This window comes from Haemaphysalis longicornis, unplaced genomic scaffold (assembly GCF_048455015.1).
Source record: "Haemaphysalis longicornis isolate Haplotype H1 unplaced genomic scaffold, Haemaphysalis longicornis Haplotype H1 scaffold_2, whole genome shotgun sequence".
NCBI lineage: Eukaryota > Metazoa > Arthropoda > Arachnida > Ixodida > Ixodidae > Haemaphysalis > Haemaphysalis longicornis.
In genome coordinates, this window is record NW_027526295.1 from 124,389,561 (window position 1) to 124,410,645 (window position 21,085).

Sequence of the window (21,085 nt, forward strand, 5' to 3'; positions counted from 1 at the left end):
CATCTGTATCCATGTTAAATAACTCGTAAATAATTGGGCATGCTGATTTAGCGTGCGCAACCCACACAAAAGGCTTAGGTGTCCTAAGGAATATTTTTATTTTTACACCAGTATGGCTTAGTGGTTTCGTTTAAAACCAGCGGCAACAAATCGCTCGAATGAAACATGACGTAGTCTATCATAATGCGGCAGTTAAACTGAATGCCTAATAATATAATGGTCTGTTAATTTGTGTGAGGAAACGCCGCAGCATTGATACGAATGATTTTGTTTGGTGCCGGCATGAGTGTTCTCTAATGGAAACTAACACTGGAGCCATCTGTTCAAAAACGGACACAATTAGTCCGATATCCGAATGATGTAGTCCAAGCAACGCTCGCTCTAACAGGCTTCTGCATGACTGTGCTTACGAACAGCGCAACGTAATAAAAAGCGGGCCTGTAAAGACTGATTTTTTGTGATCATCAAAAAAAAAAAAACATGCGGTGGAATTCTATTCATATTACTCTTTCCCAGGAAAAAGAAGTCATTGTCTGCTTGCATGTTTTAAGCCACAAATCTTCTTACATAAAATAAAAATTGACTACCTCTCCTTCAAAACATCGACGACGAAGGAATGCGAGGATTTTCAAAAACCAAGTTCAACACCATATAAACAACCAAGAAGCTATTGGTGGAGAGTATGACGTAAGACTGTGCGCTCTTTGCGAACATCTGGTTCTGGTCGGGACGGTTTACTGCACTGCGATTGTGCACTCTGGTGCTTTACTGGTACGGGCTTTTATGGATTTCTCTAGCCACCCATCCCGACAGAAAACTCCAGCCAAATGTTCGGGAGTCTGTGATTACAGTCCTTGCAGAGGATTGGGTGGTGACTAGGGCGATGACCACTTCTTTTGCCCCCTCCCCCTCGCGGAGGGCGTCCTGTGTGACGGGCACGTTATAAGAGCATTTTTGCAATTTGACACAGCCACTATGGTCCGGTAGTCGTCCTAGAAAGTTGCGTCAGTGCAGATAACCAAGCAGCGGATGCTGTATATTCGTTCCTTAGTTTGGCTTCGGGATTTCCGCTGACCTTGATCGAGTTCCGGGAGCATGTTTTTTGGAGAGAGAGAGAGAGAGAGAGAGAACATCTTTATTGGCCGGCTAAATTAGTCGCAGATACCAGCCTCCTGTAGGGGAGGCAGCATCTATGACTGCTGGCGTTGAAGGGCCTCCATCGCGAACTGGACGGCTCCCCGTTGAGAGTCTAAGTCTTCCTTGCCCACCGCACGAGCAAGATGGGGTGGAAGCGCGTCTGTTGGGTCCGGAGTCACAGCACATGTCCATAGCATGTGCGCCATAGTAGCGCGACTAGCACTGCACAGCACACACACGTCACTCGGCTGTAGTTCGGGGTGGATGTGTTTCGCCCATACAGGGGTCCACGTCGCACGCACTTGTAATTGTCTGAACAGTACTGCCTCTTGCCTAGAGAGGTTCGAGTGAGGCCCAGGGTATCGTCTCCGGGAGTCCCGGAAGCACTTCAGTACCTCCCCGTACGTAGTAATCGGGTTGAAGTCTTCACCTTCGTTGTCGTGATCGTCCACTGGAGTTTGAATTGAAATGTGCTGGCAGGAGACGTATGGTAGTGGGACCAATTGAGTGTTCTGAGCATGGCCACTTGGTGTGGTGGGGTACTGTAGGTCCAGCTTGTTTGCGCTAAACGAAGTGGTTTACTCGAGAGGTGCCCTTCCATGAGTTTCTTTATGGTAAAATGAAGCTGAAGTTGATGTAGTTTTTCATATCTAATCACAGCCCAGCAGACGACAAAGACAGGAGAATGACCATAGGCTCCACGGTCGTTCTGTGGTTACTCTCCTGTGTGGGTTGTTAGTTGCGCTGTGATTAGATAAGAACATCTACCAACTCGCCCAACTAGCAACTGTCCTGAAGTAGAGTTGCTGTGGACGTACACACAGGTAATCCGAGTGCCCACTTGAGGGCTTTACTTATGAAACGGTTGATTTTGTCGATGTCTGCCGTGGCTAAGACGAACGAGCCACTGTGTCGTATTTCAGGCCTCGATGCCTACTGGTGATACGCCTAATCACTTCTGGTGTTACGTGATCTCTGACTTTACAGAGGCTGCGGATTGTACAGTAATTCCTAGTATGAAATTGAATAGTGCTTCAGAGAATTTTTAGTAGAGAGCTGGCGTGTATCGTGTAGCCATCAACATTTATCGAAATGTCTTCTTTGTCTCTGATTATTTCTGGTCACTACCAGTGTGGACGTCTGGGGTGTCAACTGCAGATCGCTTTCGCGGGCGAACTCACTGTTTCTGCAGTGAGCTGCAGTGTCTCCTAAATTACTCCCCCCCCCCCCAAACTGAGTTCGTGGTTCTCCAAAGGGCGATATCATCAGCTTCTAGGTCGGGTATCCTCTCTATCTTCTGTGGCAGACCTGAAAAGGCGATATCAAAGAGAAGCAATAACACCCAACCTTGTCGCGTACTCTTGCCGTCAAGTTCGCTTAATTTTGATTCGATGTCGCCGTGTTTGAGGATTGCCTGTCGGCCCGTTAGAAAGTGAGCCGTCTCGTCGTAATCACGTTTTCCACAGCCAGTCTGGTTGAGGTTGTGGAGGATCGCTGCATGCGCCACGTTACCAAACGCCCCTATTAAGTAGAGAGCGAGGATAGCCCGTTAGTTGTGACATGTGGCAGGCGCAATAATTTGTTCCCGTATTTGTGCGGAGACGTCTTGGCTTCTCAGGTTTTTGTGAAAGCCGGACATTGTGTGCGGAAGTTGGTTCGTATCTTAGAGGTATTGCTATAGTCTTTTGAGCATAATTCTTTAATATCTTAGCACGACATATGGCCAGGGAAACAGGTCCTAGGTTTTCGATGTGTAGGGGTTTTCCCGGTGTCGGAATGAAGCGGACCTTCCCGGTCTTCCACTGGGTAGGTTCATGGATGCTGGATGGTACCCAAATACCTTCAGGGAAGCGGTTTCGGCCATCATAGGACAACAGCGGGGCGCGCAGGCGTTTTCATGTCGCCAACAGTAACCTATGGGATACTTAAACTGTAGGCCATTCTCGATACTGTAGAAAAGTTTGCATAATGTGCAAGGACAAGCTCACTTTCTGTCGGAGGTACCGACGCATTGGAGCTCTGAAAGAACTTTGTTAAACGGGCTCATGAACTGAACCCCTTCCCGTTCCACCGAGGTATAACGGGTAAATTAAATACATTGAAACTGGATGTCTAGATTTAAAATAAAAAAATGCAAAAAGGTAATTAAACAAGGTAATTACGCAGAAAATGACTCACTAAAGAGCGCAGATAAATAAAAAAGATCTAAAAGTTATCGCGGCCGCTGAATTTGTTTCTGCGTGTGTGTGAAATTGTGACAAAATATTTGAGGGGTTCGTATTGTTGAATATTAGCGTTAATTCGTATTGCCATTTCTTCTAAAATTTTGATGTTTTTGTACGTTTTATTAGCTCTGGTTTTCTTCTTAAGGCCGACCTCCATGCAGCGAAATGTAGGCGAAAAGGCGGCGAACGTCACCCGGCGGCGACCGCTCCGCCGCCGGCGTCGGAGATACGGCTGTTCGCGGGCAATCTAGGCGAGCTAGATGTCGAACGCGCGGCGGCGAACGCGACCGGAAGCGGCAAACTGCATTTTTAGGCCGCAGCCAATCACAGCCTTGTACTTCCTTGTACTTCCTGTCCTGTCTTCCATCCGCGGCGTTCGCCGCATCACGGGCTAGCACGTTGCATGGAGGTTGCGGTGGACGAAAACTGAGCGGCGCGTCAAACCGCGGCGTCCGCCGCGCCTAGTTCGCCGAGAAACTTCGCTGCATGGAGGTCGACCTTTACGAGATAATTTCTGTGAATATTAAGAAGTTGTTCTCTGTGTTTGTTTGTTATTGGGCAGTCCTGTGAATAGTGGTCGAAACTGTCTGCTGGTAGGTTACATTTACATATGTTATTATTTGTAATGGCGAACCTACGAAAATAAAACTGAAATCTACCGTGTCCAGTGATAAACTGTGACGTCTAATGGTTAGTGGGAAAGTGGTCGGGAATTTTGTGAATATTCTTTATCCATTGGAATGTGTAGCCTTCATTTCCTTCTTGTTGCCACTCAACATTCCAATGTTTTCTTAGGTTTATATTGAGCTGTTGTTTGATTAATTTTAGTGAAATAGGACAGTCAATTTTGTCGCCATATTTTTCTTGTTTTTTAGCCACTTCGTCCGCTATTTCGTTACCGACATTGCCACTGTGACTTTTAATGTAGGTAACGTTATTTTCAGCAGTTTTGATATTTTGTTTATAAGTTATTTAATTCTAAATACATTTGGATTTTGATTATTTTGATTGCTAATTGCTTTTAGGGTTGATAGGCTATCAGCATACAACTGTACGTTAGCTTCTTTGAAGCAAGTTTAGAGTTATCCAATTGCTTTTAAAATCGCGATTCCTTCTGCCTCAAAGTGATCGCTGTACTCCGGAAGTGTGTATCGTTTGGTTTCTACTATATTGCCGGATTTATCTAGAATTATAACAGCTGCTCGTATGTCGGGGTTATCTGACGAGCCGTCTGTAAATACTACAAAATTTGTCTGCGAAATTGTTGAGTAAGATAGGTAAAAGATGTCTTATCTGCTGGATGCAGCCGCCATATATCTACTTTCTTACTTATTTGGTCTCGCGTAAGAACGCGGTTTATCCAAGTGAACATTTTTTTTTACGGCGAAAAGTACGTTAAATGTTTCGATTTCTTTTTCGATCGTCAGATGAATTGGTGGACATTAGCAATGATGTTTAAGGCCGGATTGGATTCTGGTTTAAATGCTTTGGTAACTTTAATAAGGCGTGTTCTTTGAATACTTCTTAGTTTTTTTCTCGTTAGTACCTGTTTCTTAAAAAAAATTGGAGCGGCATAAACTATGATTCTTTCTATAGCTCTGATATAAATTTGTTATAGGTGTTTGCTGGTAAGCCCCCAGTTGTATGCTGTAAATCTTCCTAGGCTGTTTATTATGTCGTTTACTTTTGCCTTTACATAGTTAACATGAGGGATAAAACTGAGCTTGTCTATATAGACGCCTAATATTTTAATTTCTTTACAGACTTTAAAATTTTTGTTTCCTAGTTTTATAATGGGAGGCCTTTTAATGTACTTGTCACTTATTATGGTGAATTTTGATTTTGTTGTGTTAAATGTAAGTTATTTGTCTATTCCCCAGTTTTCTACTATTTTGAGCGCTTCAGTTGCCTTTTGTTCGATATCTCTTGAATTGGCTCTATTACAAGGGTTATGTCGTCGGAAAAAGCCTGAATAGATACATCGCCAGGAAAGTTGGTGTTTAGGAGATCTAAAATTGTTATGTTCTAGAGTAATGGACCCAAAGGTGACCCCTGCGGAGATCCTGACTTAAGATAAAGTTGAATTCTTGATTTCTCCTTGTTATAGATAATTTTTCTACTTATAAAAAAATTATCAGTCGAAATGGCCAGATTGCTCGGACAGCCTGTTTTTTTAGAAAGTTTACAATGACGGATGATTTCATACAGCTAAATGCGTTCTTTATGTCTAAAGAAACGACAACGCATAACGCTTTATTTAATCTTGCTTGATCAATTTTCTTTTTTAACTCGTTTAAGGCGATGATTGCTGACGTGTTATGGGTAAATCCGAATTGTTTTGTGCTATGGAGCTTTTTTTTTGGTTATGAAGTAACATTTTCTGTCTTTAATTATTTTTTCAAATATTTTTCCTAGTATAGAGTTGATTCCTATGGGTCTACATTTGTTGACTCCTTGATTATCTCCCGATTTTGGTATTAAGATTACATGTGATGCCTTCCACCGTGAACAAATATATCCTGTTTTGATACATGCATTGTAAAGATCAAGGAAGAATAATTTTTGGTTATTGTATAGACATTGTACAAACATGGCTCGTAGGCCACCTGGTCCAGGGGATAAATTTCTGCGTAATTCATAAATGACTGCGTTAATTTCATTTTCCGTAATAACAGCTTCATCGTTATCGTTTTCAAGAAGAATTTCTTCTTCGTCTCAAACCTTGCCGACCTCGTCTAACTCTCTTAATTTATGTTCAACTGTTTCTTCGGTTGATTTTGTTTTTCCTCCACTTTCATTTTCCAAACTGTAAATGATGGTTGGTTGCTTTACTGTTCTTCTGGCTAATTTATATGGTCATGTGAATGGATTTTTATGAACTTGTGAACAAAGTTGTTCCCAACTTTTTCTTTTTGCTGTGGCTAAGTTATCATTGTAAGCTTTGTGCTCATTATAGTACTCGCGCTTAAATTGTTCTGAATTCTCCTGGCGATTTGTGATACCTCCTTCTTAGTGCTCTTACTCGCTTTCTCTCGATGTTAAGTTCAACTGTCCACCACGGTTTCGGTTGTTTGTGGGATGGTTTAATTTTTTTGCTATGTTTACTTCCTAATTTTTCTATTTTATTATACAATGTGTTTACAGCATTCGAAAAGCCAGTACTTCAGCAGATTACGTCAAAGTCGGCCACGCAACGCTCAACGAGCTTTATAGCGGGGTGGTGCGGGTGTATAGGGTCCTGGAGAAGGCGGGAGGCATCAGTAAAGGTAGCGCTCGTCGCGTGTCAAGCGATCTAATGCGTTTCCGATCGCACCCATTGACACAGTCTCTCCCTACATCTAATCCCTCTATGACGTAGCCTCTCAAACTATGCTGCTCCAAGGCCTATTCGAGAAACCCTACCGGATTAAAGTGCAATCGCAGTAGGAGCTAAGGTTGAAGGTGCAGGACTGTTCCCGCCCATTTCCCAAATGGCTTCCGCGCGATACAGAAGGGTTCAGCTACAAGTGTTTCGTTACTGTGGGCGTGCTGGCTAAGAGGGTGAGCCCACACCGCGTACGAAAAATTCTGGTGCGTACCTTTACAGCACAGGTTGACAACAAAGGCAAAGATGATAAGGACTACCACGCGGCCACCGTGACGTTTTGCACGTGCGATACGGGGCCTGTCCAATGGTATGGTATGCACTTTGGGATTGTCCTGGCCTTACACCGCTGAGGAACAACCACAAGAATCCTGGTGGTGACCTCGCACCGCACCTCATCATCTGAAAGCAGCAAATCCGATCATTCTTTTTGTGAGGGCTGCTGCGCGAGGCCCGTCTACCCGGCAAATGGGACGGCCGTCTAACAACCCTTTATTGCTTCTCTCTTAACTAAGCAGGCTCCAAATCTCCCAATCACCGTAACAAAATTTAATTCATTTATCCCATTTGCTAAGAACGAATGGATCTTTAAGGATGGAGCTTCAAAGGAAATAATTTTTTACAGTTACGTTGCTTCGGGCGAGCGATTCCGCGATGGCGTCTTCGACACTATCGACGCTGTGCATAGTGGTCGCACCGCCCAAAGGTGATAGGGTATATTACATAACGAAACCAAAAGTGAGAAGTTTTGCTGTTGAAGGTGATCCTTAAAAAAACTGAGGCTAGATTTGGTGACTGTGATAATTTTTTTTTCAGGCTTCCAACCACGCCTGGGCGAGGATAATATGAGCTTATCGGTGGACGGAACGAACAGCTCTGCCTCTGTTGTAAGTGCGGTTATTTTTCAAAACTAAAACAACATTAGCTGCTAAACTGTAGCACTCTTCGGGAATTTTTTAAATGGAAAGCATCTCTTAGTCAACCCTCCGTCGTCCGGCATCCGCACCTCTCCCCCTACACTATAAAAAATGAAATATCAGCGCCCGGTTCCCATCCGACGACTCTCTGGCAGCAATGGGAAGTACGTGGCGTTCTTCCCACTGCGCTACAAAACTGGGACAAGAGCAACTGCTACGAACACGCCTGATGTCCTTGACTCATTCAAACTACGTCAAGAAGCTACTGATACAACGAAGGCACGCGAAGCTGAACGTCAACGGAAACGACGAACTGGAAACTTTAGAGGAGGATGTTGAATTACCTGCGGGAAAGCTGTGGCGGGAAGTGCCACGCGCCTTGCAGTTCAACCAGAGAAGAGGACGGAGAGGGCGGGCAGCGGGGTAGGAGCGTGAGCACGCAATAAATAAAGACGAGAACCAGGAGGTGTTCGATCAGGTAACGCGGGTGTCGGTCTCTTCGCTGTCTCTACATTTCTCTACATTTCTCTGTCTCTACATAGGGGTTCACACTACGTTCCCATTCGTGCGCCGATAAATGGAACAACATAACGGCAACACAATGGAACCTACACAGAACCCCTATGATGCTTCGCATTCTCCTCATGGTTGCCCACGGGAAGCTGGTGTAATTTTTGGATGGCGGCTGTTTGTATGGTGTCGCAATGAAAGGCATCTCAGCAAAGCAGAACATTCTAAGGAGTAGCAAGTGTTATTCACATTTATAGCTATAAAGTGTTATCGACATCCCAGCCCAAGAGATCCCAATGAAACCCAGCCGAGACGAGCCGTGACGATTCAAGCCGGACATGACGTATTCCTAAGGCCCTTCGTCCGATGTGGCTCCACGATATTTCGGGCTTCGTCACGACTGAAGACGTCGTTGTTGTGGGACCAAACATCATCATCGTCATTCATGGAGGCAAGTGATGCTGCTCATCTACATCAAATCCTCGACTTGCCTCGGCCTCGACCGGGGGTGATGTCACTGGACAAGACGGCCAATGCGGCATGGCGCAATGGCCCACAATCGACGACGACGAAGACAGGGAGGAAGTGGCTAGCGTGCAGTCGGCGCGGGCTCTGTGATTGCACACCGTGTACATACTGTAAATACGTCGATGTCACCCCTTTGTAGATAGATCACTTCACGATCAATCACGATCGTCTCATCTGTTCCGCCGCCATGTAATAATATCTTACATGTACGGCCGTGGATCTGCGGGATTGCGTCATCACAAACACGCCGTGTCGAACTCACGCTGTTCAATTAGTGTTAACCGTGGGAAATTTCACATCCATTTTGCTGAAATTAAGTGCGCTTCATCGGCTGTCAAGTGCAGCGGAGAAACAATCATAGATGGTAGTATTCTTCGGTGATTGCCTCTAGATGTATGAAGATAATGACTTGCAATGATTTGAGGCAGCGACGGAATACGAACCATGGATCCTTACAGGACAGGCATGCCGCGTTTCGAGTGAGCGAGTTTGTGTACGTGCGTGCGCGGGTGCACGCGTGCATGTGCGTGCTCGTGCTCGCGTGCGCGTGCGCGTGTTGTGTTTGCGTGTGTGTGTGTCTGTGTGTGCGCGTGCGTGTGTGTGTGAGTGTGTGTGTGTGTGTGTGTTGCATGTGTGTTACGTGTGTTGCGTGTGTGCATGGGTGTCAGGCTTTTGAAACTGGGGTTGTGAAGATACAGCCTATGTGATTCAAAATCCTGCAACACGAGTTCATCATCACTGTCACCACACATCCATTAAACCTCCGCTGCGTTTTAATAAGTGTAGTTGTAGTGACAAGGCCATAGGCAACATCCGTTGCCAGAGTCGTAATGTGGGTTCTCCGTCTCACCTCCGTATCATGGAACTCTAGGGGCAGATATGGCAAAGACGTAAGGCTGTATTCTCAGTGCCTCATCCACTCCACCTACTCCCTCCACTCCGCTAAAGGGAGAATTCCGCAATGCTTATACATGGGGAAATCGATTTCAAGGATCTCCACTAAAGGCTCATGTAGATGAAGGACTCAAAATACCAGCGTTATAGTCACCGTGGTGCGCCCTCAGCGTTTGGCTATCCCTGTGCGTCTGGGGTGCGGCGTGGTTGACTTCATGTCCCAGTTGCAGAGCGTTTCACACCTCCCGTTGCGGCCAGAGTGGTCGTGGGGTCGAATCCTAGCGCCGCTGCGTCAATTGAGAATTTTGTGGTGATCTCATTTCCGAGACGGATATGACGCCGGTAAGGGTTGTGTATCCCGGCATTAAACACTTTTGTTTTAAAAAACTTTGGTGGTCCGAAAATTTGGTTGCCCTGCGGCTTGTCAATTGTACCTAGAGAAAAGTATTTATTATTTATCTTCGGACGAAATATTTGAATCTGTGCTTGCGGGGCCAAAACGTTTTCTAAGTACCTTTAAGTTCAGGAAAAGAATCCCTAGCTTTGCGAGACATAGATCGTGCTCCATGTTTCCTAAAAAGTTGAGCCTGACGAAGAAGCAGGTTGGGGTAACCGCTGTACTGCTTCTGCAGCGTCGTTGTGTTTGTCGGTTTCCGATTTTTAAAACATTTGTGCACAAACCTCTTCAACGTAGTTTTACTGAACTCCCGTGTTCAGTAACAGTACGTATGAAAATTCAGTCTGCAAATCTACATATTCCGTTTTAATAAAAATGAAGTGCCATATTACAATATGAAACACCACTTAGAACCTGAACTTGCACGCACCCCTGGAATTTTTGAGGAGTCTTGCACATGTCCTGCACAGGTTGAACTGTCACGTAAAAAGTAACTGAGCGTAGGCAGTTATATGTGGGTAGAAATTATTGCAACATGTTTCTTGTAGCCGTATTTTATAAACGAAGATATGCGTCACATTTATCGATTACAGCGTTGAAAATGCAGCCACTATTGAGTGATTTGAAAAAGAAATACCGAATATCTTGAACGATTCCTGTATAGATTGACTCAAATAATAAGTACAATTTGCGATACTCCCCCACTACTCGATTTTATGTCCTTTAGAACTGTAAATTGACGAGCTTCAGAATATTACGGTGTCCAAATTGTTAGGTTTTATGAAAAACGTTTTTCTCTGTGAAACCCTACAAACGTTCTAGATAGTTCACTGGCCTTTACCCGGTAGAAAGAGAACATTGTAAAATTTTCACGCAGTTCAGTTCATTTCTGTGAATATAAATCACCATACACCACTCGGGATGACACGTAATGATAAAAAAAACGATTCATGTTTCTTGAGCCGAGCTAAACAGGTATTTCACGCTCGGGTTTTAAGATGGTTTAACTGTCGACATACTGTTCTTTTAGTACTTTCTTGGTCCTAAGGAGAGCTTGTTTTTTATGTAGCAATTTATTTTATTCGTTTTGGTAAACGAGTTGGAATAATTCGTGGATTTATTACTCATTCAAAAATGTGAGCCCCACAGCCAAAGATTTCGCCTTTCTTCCTACCTCTAAGACAACATTTAGGATTCTAGTTAATTGTATATATTTAGTTATGCTTTGAACCACATGCAGATGTTTAGTGGTAAGAAGTACTTTGTAGGTAATTACGATTTGCCATTTTCGGCATTTCAATCTTGTTGTTAACATTTGTTTTGTCAAGACCTTGAACCAGAGGAAGATGCCTCGTCAGGTTTGAAAAGCTTGTCTTTTTCGGACTTACCTCGCGGCCATAGTGTAAGGCTTAAGTAGGAAAAAATGATGTTCTCTTGCAATCTTTTTTGATTACATTTGTCAATAAATAATAAAAGTACACTACTACGATAAGTTGCGTGTGCTTCACGCACGGCGGATTGGCTGTACCTATTCAGTGCACTATTCTGGTGTAGTAAGTGGGGCTAATGGAACTTTTCTTCTTAAAAAAACAAAATTCGAGCACGAGTTCGGGCGTGCTCGTGAGACAAGGTAGACGCAGAATTAGTTGTATTTACACTATTTACAAAAGGGAAAAATTGGAGACACAGCAGATGACCGTTTTAGCCGGCCGGGCGCCGCACGGGTCGTCGTCTTTCTCGTTCGTCACGTTTGGCCACAGGCCATGCAGGGGGATTTCTTGTCATAGCAGAGGCTTCACCACTTCACCAAGGAAGGCTCCACCGTAAAATAACCTCCGGGGGTGGAAGCGCCGTCCCGTCGTTTTCTATTCAGGAACCGACAAAGTAGAGGTGTACGTTTCAGCCGGGCGACATGGACAATGTCTGTCGGAGCGACAGAAGAGGATGACTACATCGGGGTGATCTCGTACGTCACGTTGGTCACCTGGCATAACAAGGTATCAGGGCCGGTGTGGAGTGAAAACAGTTTTGATGACAGATCCGCGTGGTGGCGAGAAGACCACAGAAGTACTGTGGAGCCTGGGGCATACTCTGAGGGACGGTGGCGCTTGTCGTAAGCAGCTTTTTGGTTGGCTTGAGACTGATTCATGCGAGTACGGGCAATCTGTCGTGCGTAGTCAGCGCGGGCGATGGCGTCGGCCCGCGTATTCTGTCACAGAAACCTTGGAGGAAAGAAGTAAGGTGTCTTACGGCAAGAAAGGGTCTCTTTCGTACAAAAGAAAAAATTGGGTATATGTGGGGGTGTAATGCCGTGACGAGTTGTGAGCAAACGTCAAAAACGGCAACGTTACATCCCAGTCGCGATGGTCCGGTGAAACATGGGTATTATATTGGTGATGGTAAAAATAACACGTTCAGTGAGCCCATTCTTTTGTGGATGACACGAACTAGAGAACTTATGCTTAGTGCCGCACACACGCAGGATATCCTCAATAACTTGGGCTAAAAAGGGCCGTCCTTTATAGTTGAGGCGTTGGTGAGGGGCTCCATGGTGTAGAATAGCGTCAGGTAAAAGGAAGTCAGCAACTTCGGTAGCACAACAGGTTGGAAGGGCTAGGGTGATGGCAAAGCGGGTTGCATACTCAGTGGTGACGGCAACCCACTTGCTTCTCAGAATGGAAGTAGAAAAAAGTCCGAGCAAATCTAGGCCCACACGGTAAAGCGGTTCACTGGGGACGTCGATGGGCTGCAGGAGGCTTGCTGGGGCCACGGTAGGGGTTTTCCGTCGCTGCCAGGGAGCACATGAGATGACATACCGCTCCACCGACCAGTACACGTTCGGCCAGAAGAACCGGCGGCGGCGAACGCGGTCGTAGGTCCGCGCAATGCATAGGTGGCCCGCAGTTGGTTCTTCATGAAGTTGCTGAAGGACGGACAATCGAAAGCGTTCAGGAACGACAAGCAAGAACTCGGGGCCATGTGTACGAAGATTTTGACTTTATAAAGTCGCGTCCTTGAGGAGATAGAGATGAAGTGAAGCATCCTGCCGGGTAGAGTGTAGGCGTTCAATGATGTGCCGAAACATTTATCGCGTCGTTGTTCGATCCCGACGTTGTGCAGGCTTGAGATGGAGCAGACTTGGCCTTCAATCTCATTTCCATCTGGGCTGTCGACGGATAGTGCGACACAGAGTCGGCGTCCTGGTGCAATCGCCCGGACATATGGACAACAGTAAATGAGTATTCTTGAAGCCTCAGAGCCAAGCGGCCGAGTCTTAAGGTTGTTCCTTCAATGATGACAGCCAGCAAAGGGCATGGTGGTCTGTAACCACAGAGAAGGGCCGTCCATAAAGATGCGGTCGGAACTTGGTCCCAACCCATACCAGTGCCAAGCTCTCACGTTCAGTAATTGAGTAGTTGCGTTCGGCTGGAGACCAGAGACGACTTGCATAAGCGATCACGCGATCTTGGCAGTGTTGGCGTTGCGATAGGACCGCTCCGATTTCGTATTAGCATCCGTGCGAACTTCTGTAGGGGCGGAAGTATCGAAATGGCCAAGGATGGGAGGCGTTGTCAATAAAGTTTTAAGGTCGAAAACGAACGTTCTTGATCAGGCCCCCAGAAAAAAGGCACATTCTTCCTAAGAAAATGTGTTAAAGGACGTGCAGTGTTGGCAATACCTTGAATAAAGCGTCGGAAGTATAACCCAGAAAGGCTGCGTACGTCTTTGCAAGAAGTAGGGACAGGAAAGCATTGAACTGCCTTGAGCTTTTCTGGGCAAGATTGTATGCCCTGTGCGTCGACACGATGGCCGAGGATAGTAATTTCCTTGAGTCCAAAGTGGCGCTTGGAGGAGTTCAGCTGGAGACCGACTTCGCGGAAAACGGCAAGGATGGCGAATACACGGGAAAGACGAGTTTCAAAATTTGGGGAGAAAACAATCACATCGTAAAGGTAACAAAGGCATGTTGACCACTTGAAGCTGTAAAAGAGTGGTTTCATCATGTGCTCGAATGTCGCTGGCGCATTGCAAAGGCCGAGCGGCAGGACCTAAAACTGTTAAAGTCCATTCGGTGTGATGAACGGAGTTTTTTCTCTCCCCACGTCGTCGACGGCGATATGTCATTAGCCTGAGCGAACGTCGACCGAGGACAAGTACTTGGCACCATGAACACAGTCGAGGGCATCGTCTGTTCCGGGTATTGGGCAAACGTCTTTCTTAGTATTGTTGTTTAGATGACAATAGTCGACACAGAATCTCCAGGTGTTGTCATTCTTCTTGACCAGGACCACCGGCGATGCCCAAGGGGTACATGAAGGCTTTATGATGGCTTTTTGAAGCATCTTATCCACATCATTTTGAACGACCTGGCGTTCAGCGGCGAAAACACGATATGGCCGACGGTGGAGGGGGCTGGCGTCACCCGTGTTGATTCGGTGTTTCACCAAGGTGTTTTGACCTAAAGGGCGGTCGTCGAAGTCAAAAATGTCTCTAAAAGAGCTCAAAAGGGTCGAAAGGTTGTCAGTTTGCGCTGCTCTTAGATTACGGCCGATCATGTTAACAAATTCATCACATTTGTTCTTGTGCGGTGTATCAGCGCGAAAAGCGGAATGCCTATCAGTCGTTACGGTGAGAATGTGGCAGTGGTACACGGAAACCAAGGTCGCCAAGGCCATTTCTTCGGGGAAGCCTTGTGGGGAAGAACCAAAATTCAAAAGCAGAAGGGTGGCGTGATTGTTGGGGACTGTAATGAGGGAACGAGGGAGGGTCACCTGACGTAAAAGCAGAACTGGGCACGTACTTACGTACGAACCATTGGGTACGGCGGAAGTAGAAAAGAATAGCGTATGTGACAGTTTTTGGTGGCAAACGGGTGAACTTCTCCAACCGGGGGTGACATTATACTTCATCAGTAATATGGGGAGAAATTGGCAGTCCAAGTCAAACTTTACCCGTGGAGCAGTCGATGAGCGCAGAAGTTTCAGTAAGAAAGTTGAGTTTAAGGATGATGTCTTGAGGCCAGTACGCGATGGTGACACGAGCTGTGCACATGCCAAGAATGGGTGGCGTGTCGCCCTCGACCACTCGCACTACACAGGAAGGGGAAGCAGTGCGGACTTTTTTGAGCCGTCGGCAAAGGGCAGAAATAATTACAGAAATTTTCGCATAGTGTTTACTAACGCCTGAACGCATACACCATCGACGGTTATCTCTAGAAGGTTAGGAGGGGGCGAAACAGCGAAAAGAATATTTTCGGGCCAGGTCGTTAACGCATCTTCCCGTCTAAAGGCTACATCGTCAAGTTTTCCGGAATGGGGCGTCCAGGATAGGGGTAGAAGAGAAGCGGCGGTGTTCGGGCGATGGCGATAGGCGACGGTGAGGGGACGGTGAGTGACTGTGGCGGTCAGTAGGTTGTTCGACAGGCGGGTGGGAGTCCGTGGCGTCCTGGGCTCGACGAGGGAAAGAAGCCCGGGTCGTCCATTGGCGTTGGTAGTGATAAAAGTCGGAACGGGTTTGTGGTGGCCAGCTGTTTGGACAGTAGCGAGAAACATGACCGACGCGGGGAGAGGCTAAGCAAATTGGTTTGTCGTCCGGTGTACACCAGTCATCCGGGTTGCAATAACAAAGAAGCGCGTACTGGGCACGGAGAGCATAGGTGGGCGTACGACCGCGGGTGCAAGGGCGACCTACGAAGCACAACGAACCGAGGCCGCGACTTTCAAGCGCCTGGCATACGACGGCCTGGATCAGGGATACCGTGGGTGTTGCGTGGTCTACGTACTGGGGATGAAGGTTGGCGGAGACATAGCTTCCAGCTCCCCGCGCACAATGCTTATCACTTTTTCGGACGAAGAAGTGTCGCGCGCAGGAGGTGGTGAGCTCTCGCAGGACGACGTGGCCGCTGTGTTGGGAAGCCTCGTGAAGATCTGTACAATGCTGTGGCCTTTTGCTTCTTCGAAGCATCGGCACTCAGCAAGAACTACATCCATGGTCGAGCACTTCTTGATAACAAGAAAGTCCAAGGCGTCATCGGGAATGCCTTTTAAGATGTGGTCGATCTTGTGGGGCTCGGACATAGTGCGGTCGACCTTGACGCAAAGGGAAAGCACGTCATGTATGTACGCTAAATACGGCTTCGTGGCCGTCTGAGCCCGTGTGGAAAGCGCTTGCCTGGCAGCGAGCAGACGTTTGAGAAGCTTCCCAAACACTCTCTTCAGCCTCTCTTTGCAGATCACCGAGCTAGGGAGCTCATGTTCATAGGTATCATTACACGTGAGGGCCGTTCCCTTGAGATGGATCACGATGTTGGCCAGCATGATCGTGGGATCCCAGTTTTTATGGCTACGTACGCGCTCATACAGGGCGAGCCAGTTGTCCACGTCGATGTCGCCGCTGCAGTAGAAAAATCCAGGATCCCAGTGATGGGACGACACAATAAACGAAGGCATGGCCGGTCAATGGGGCCGCCCACAATCGGTGGGCATGTTGTCCTGAGAGCGCTGGCGTCCACTCCGATTGTCTGTCGCCTCACGGGATTATAGTAGCACCTTCACCAAGATGAGACAAGGTATATGTGGTAAATAATTAGCTGTATTTACACTATTCTCAAAAGGGAAAAATGGAAGATACAGCAGATTACCGTTTTAGCTCCCGTCGGGCGCCACCCCGATCGTCTCCCTCGTTCTTCGCGATTGGCCACATGCCGTGCAGGGAGATTTTAAATGCGGAGCATTTCGTAGGCTCGCCTGGTCCTCCGTCGTTGATGGCGCGCCGTCTATGCTCACTGCGCATGCGCAAATCTCCTTACACCCACAGCTCCGCGATACTACACTATAAAAAAACGAAATATTTTCGATCCTAAAAGAAATAGTTTCGATCCCACGACTCTCTTGCCGCAACGGGAGGTACGCAGTGCTCTTCCCACTACGCTACAAATCCGGGACAGCAGCAAGTGCTACGAACGCGCCTTATGTCCTTGACTCATTCAAACTACGTCAAGAAGCTACTGATACAACGAAGGCACGCGAAGCTGAACGTCAACGGAAACGACGAACTGAAAACTTAGGGAGGGGGATGCTGAATTTCCCGTGGGAAAGCTGTGGCGGGAAGCGCCACGCGCCTTGCAGCTCAACCAGCACCGTCCGCAGCGCCTCTGATGCTGATTGTGGCAGGATGCCCCTAGGGATTGGCCAACCAAAGAATCCATCACGAGATAGGTTCGCGTTAAACCACCGTAGTCATCTTCCCGTAGGGGAACCGCCGAAGAAGAAGAACGAGAAGACAAAGCTGTGAAGAGGAGGGCGTGTACATTGCTCTCAGCCGGTGCACCAATGTCAACAACCTTCACCTCACCAAAGCTGACGGAGACTACCGATTCTACCACAGAGACAAAATCGACAAGAACATGATGGCCGAGTTTCGGCGCTTCGAGAACCACCGCCTACTCACCGTAACACAACAGCACTTGCGTGCCTTTGCAACCGGTGTGGACCCGTACGCGGGATTCCCTCTGGCGTAGTAAGATCACTCAACATAATGGCAACACAATGGAACCACACGGAACCGCCACGATGCTTCGCATCCTCATCAGGGTTCCCCACGGGAAGATGGTGTAATTTTTTTCGCAATGCAGTGGCTTCACCACTTCGCCAAGGAAGGCTGCACCGTGACACTAGTTAAAAATTCTGCCACCCGTTTGTTTCCCTTGCCGCGTTTGGCAACCTTATCCGAGTGCATGGCCAGTGCGTGGATTTTAAATGTCTTTAACCATCAAATACACATCGCGCCAAGTGGTTTGCTTCTAACTGCATTGATTGGGTAAAGAAGCTCCCTATTTTTAACCGCCCTTGTCTGTTCCGTCCCGGTGGTATAACATTAGAAAAGCTGACCGCGTTCATTTCATTTCATATGTAAATCTCCACGGCCGGAACGTTACTGAAATATGGTAATTCTAGAAGAAATCAGCTACTACCAGACGGCAGCAGCTATTTATCGTCACAGCGCTTTGAAAGCCGTTGTAAAGAAACGCGTATGACTAAGAAAACGTTTAATGGAGGAGCAGTGAGACAGTCAATTATTGGAAGCACATTATAGCGTCGTATATTTCCTTTAAACGTCGTAACATCTAGTGTTCCTCCTTTTTAGGAAGGGAGCACAGAATCAGGACCTACCAACGAGACACATTCCGAGACGGCCATAGATTCGTCTACTCAAGCCAGCATAAGTACATTGAATGCAAGCGAAGAGATATTGTCGGAATCAATTTGGAAGAATACGAGTGAAGAAATCTCCGTAACAAAGGTATATTTCTCTTTCCGACAAAGAACAAGCTGTCGGCAATATTTAATACTACAAAAGAATAATGTCATGGCCCTATGAAATTTTCGCAATTTTTAAAGCAGAACTGATCTTGCACTGTGAAAGTCAGGGTTTACATCATAAAAAAAATTCTGGGCCATCTCTACTAACGTGATACCTGAGGAAGGGCGAGTTAAGTAGAGTATCGGTGCATTCAGAAGATTTTATGTCTCTCTTTTGCCACTCGGCGCGCGCTAATTCTGGAAGACTAATCGCGCACTTTCTGATGCAGTGGCACCCTCTCTTGCGTTTAACCGGCTTTAAGCAATTAAATGAGAGGCAGACTGGCTGTAATTTGTCTTCGCGTCACACGCCACAGCAAGCTAAGAATTATGCTATGAAGTAGTGCGAGGCGTTGGAGAATGCGTGTCTCAGTGGTTTTGTAGTACGCGTTACGTTCTAGCGCGACGTGTTTGAAAAAAAAGTTTCTGGGTGTTTTAGTACGGTGACTACATGAGAATACGACCACATGAAACGACGACGACATGAGACGCCGACAGCCCGTGGGTTAAAGTGCTTCGCCCCTTAAAGTGTTTAGTAGTGAACTTGAAGCTCCTGTGAAGGTTTACTTGCTTGGTTTCTGAAGGCTCTGAATGGCAGTCAAGGGAAAACTAAATTAGAAAAACAGCCTTTGGGTTCATTGTTTTATTGATTCGTTCAATAGGTTTGTTTGAATCAGAGTCAAGAAGATGGAAAGCTTGATAAAAGCGCCAAGACAGTACAAAGAGAAGGCGATACGAGTCAGAACGCCTATCTCGTCTCGCCTTCTCTGTGTTTTGTTTACCGCTGTCGTCAAACTTTAAGAATGTACCAGCAGGCCCAAAATAACACCGTGTTTTAAGAAGATCTAGTAACGTTGTATTTAATGTGTTTAATGGGCGATATGCAAGCCATGTTCCTCAGGACTAGAGGCCCTACAAAATAACTAATAAAGCTCGTGAGAGATAAATATGATTATGCGGTAGAAAATACCACTGATACAATTTTTTGTCACACCGTTTGTGAACGCTCTTCTCTTCCGCATGATGTCAGGCGCTACACAAGTACGGGCAAGGCTGTCAAGGATTTTTTTATGGTTTCAAAAACTTCGTCTTTTGACGACATTAGCAACAAAAGGAGCAGATACGCGGCGAATTTTTTTTTATGGTTTCAAAAACTCTGGTTTGCGTTAGTGCTATAACCCTTTGTTGTCGTCTAGTTATCAGCCTTGGTATTTCAACAATTGTGTGATCCGAGACATCAAAACGGAGGAAATCACATATATAAATTGCCTTATTCGGTAGATAACGGAACATTTGGGCATAGGGGGATGTAATGCAGGCATCAGTGTTCTTATATACTTACCCAGCATATAACAGATTTGATGGGAACGCTTGTAATAAAATTGGCAGCAAACTCTGGAAAAACAGCACAAATCCGTGAGCTGAATTACTGTTTAAACACATGGGGAGAATGTAAATGACTGTAGACTGTCGACCGATGACGCCGCTAAGTTCACAGAACATTCTATAGGTTGGACACGGTCCCAATACGGTCGAAATGCTCTGTAGCCTTGTATATCTGGTCATCATCGGTTACCACAGTCAAGCTCATTTTTTTGTCAACAAGTAATTAGTAACTTTTTCATCCTGTTACTACAGGTGAAAAAAATGGCGCAAAATTTTAGGATAGCATCCCAGCCACGTCTCATCATAAATATACAGCCAAATATTGTTCATAAAATTGTCCTTATATCGAACATGTAAAATATTTTCACTGGCTAAACATGGAAACAGTCTGGTGGCTTTTTTTCTGAACACCACACCAATGGCCAATAATTGTATTATAGAAGTGGTAAAGAAGACCCCAGGTAGTGCTTTTGGCAGGTAGTGCTTTTAGTAAAAACCTTGACCCTTAGATGCGGTACACGAAACAATTTCGAGAAAGAACGTTATCTGGTGGCGGAGGATGCTGCTCCGAATTATGAAATCTTGAATCACTAGTGTTAGTTTATCAATGTAGGCTGAAATTCTAGTACTGCGACTATGGCCATCCGTTCGCAGATTCCGCAGTGGCTTTAATAGCTGTTATAAAATGTTGAGGCCTATGCAATACGCAAATTTGGGTCGTGAAGATCTAGCAACAAGCTTTCTTAGCCCTCTTTGCCCTAGTTGGACTTGCGCCAATAAATAGCAACTATCAGCGTAAAAACGCTGAATAAAAATGTTAAAGCATTTTTTTCTTCCTACCGAATATATTAAGCTCGTTCCTTGCACGTAGGTGTCACCCGAAAGGACCCAGGATCTTGCATTTATAAGCCAAGACTACACTTTTTTAGTGCGCTTTTCCCAACAGTCTCGTGGCGCTACTGCAGTTAATAACAAGACACTATCAGCCATTGCTGTTAAGTGCCACACTCTGCGTAATTCGGCCCATCTCTTCACAGGATGCCGCCTTAAACATTTCTGTCTTCTGCCTCTGCACCTCGTTGTTTGTTTCTAGCATTTTTGGAGAGAGGGTCCTTCGGGTTTTTCCTTTTCGCGTAGAAACAACCAGGCGAAACAGTCGGTTGTTTATTTATACCTAAGTACTACAGCGCAGAAATCACTTTCCCAATCACAGTACCTAATATTCCGGGTGCGTACCAAATTTCTGATTTAAAAGTTGCCCGCGTTCGCTTTAAGTGAACTTCATTGTTTCAAGGACGATGCGTTGTTCTTGGTGACGTGACAATACCTCAGTAGGAAAGCGGGTTGTAGAATCGCAACCGAACATG

General features: G+C 46.1%; 1 protein-coding gene across 1 annotated transcript in view; it reads left to right on the forward strand.

Moving 5' to 3' along the window:
* LOC144168272 (uncharacterized) overlaps nt 1–21,085 on the forward strand; it is a 46,398-nt gene that overhangs the window by 12,749 nt on the left and 12,564 nt on the right. Inside the window, exon 3 of the mRNA XM_077697288.1 lies at nt 7,543–7,613. Within this exon, the coding sequence (XP_077553414.1) occupies nt 7,543–7,613 (71 nt within the window). The remainder of the gene's footprint in view (nt 1–7,542; nt 7,614–21,085) is intronic.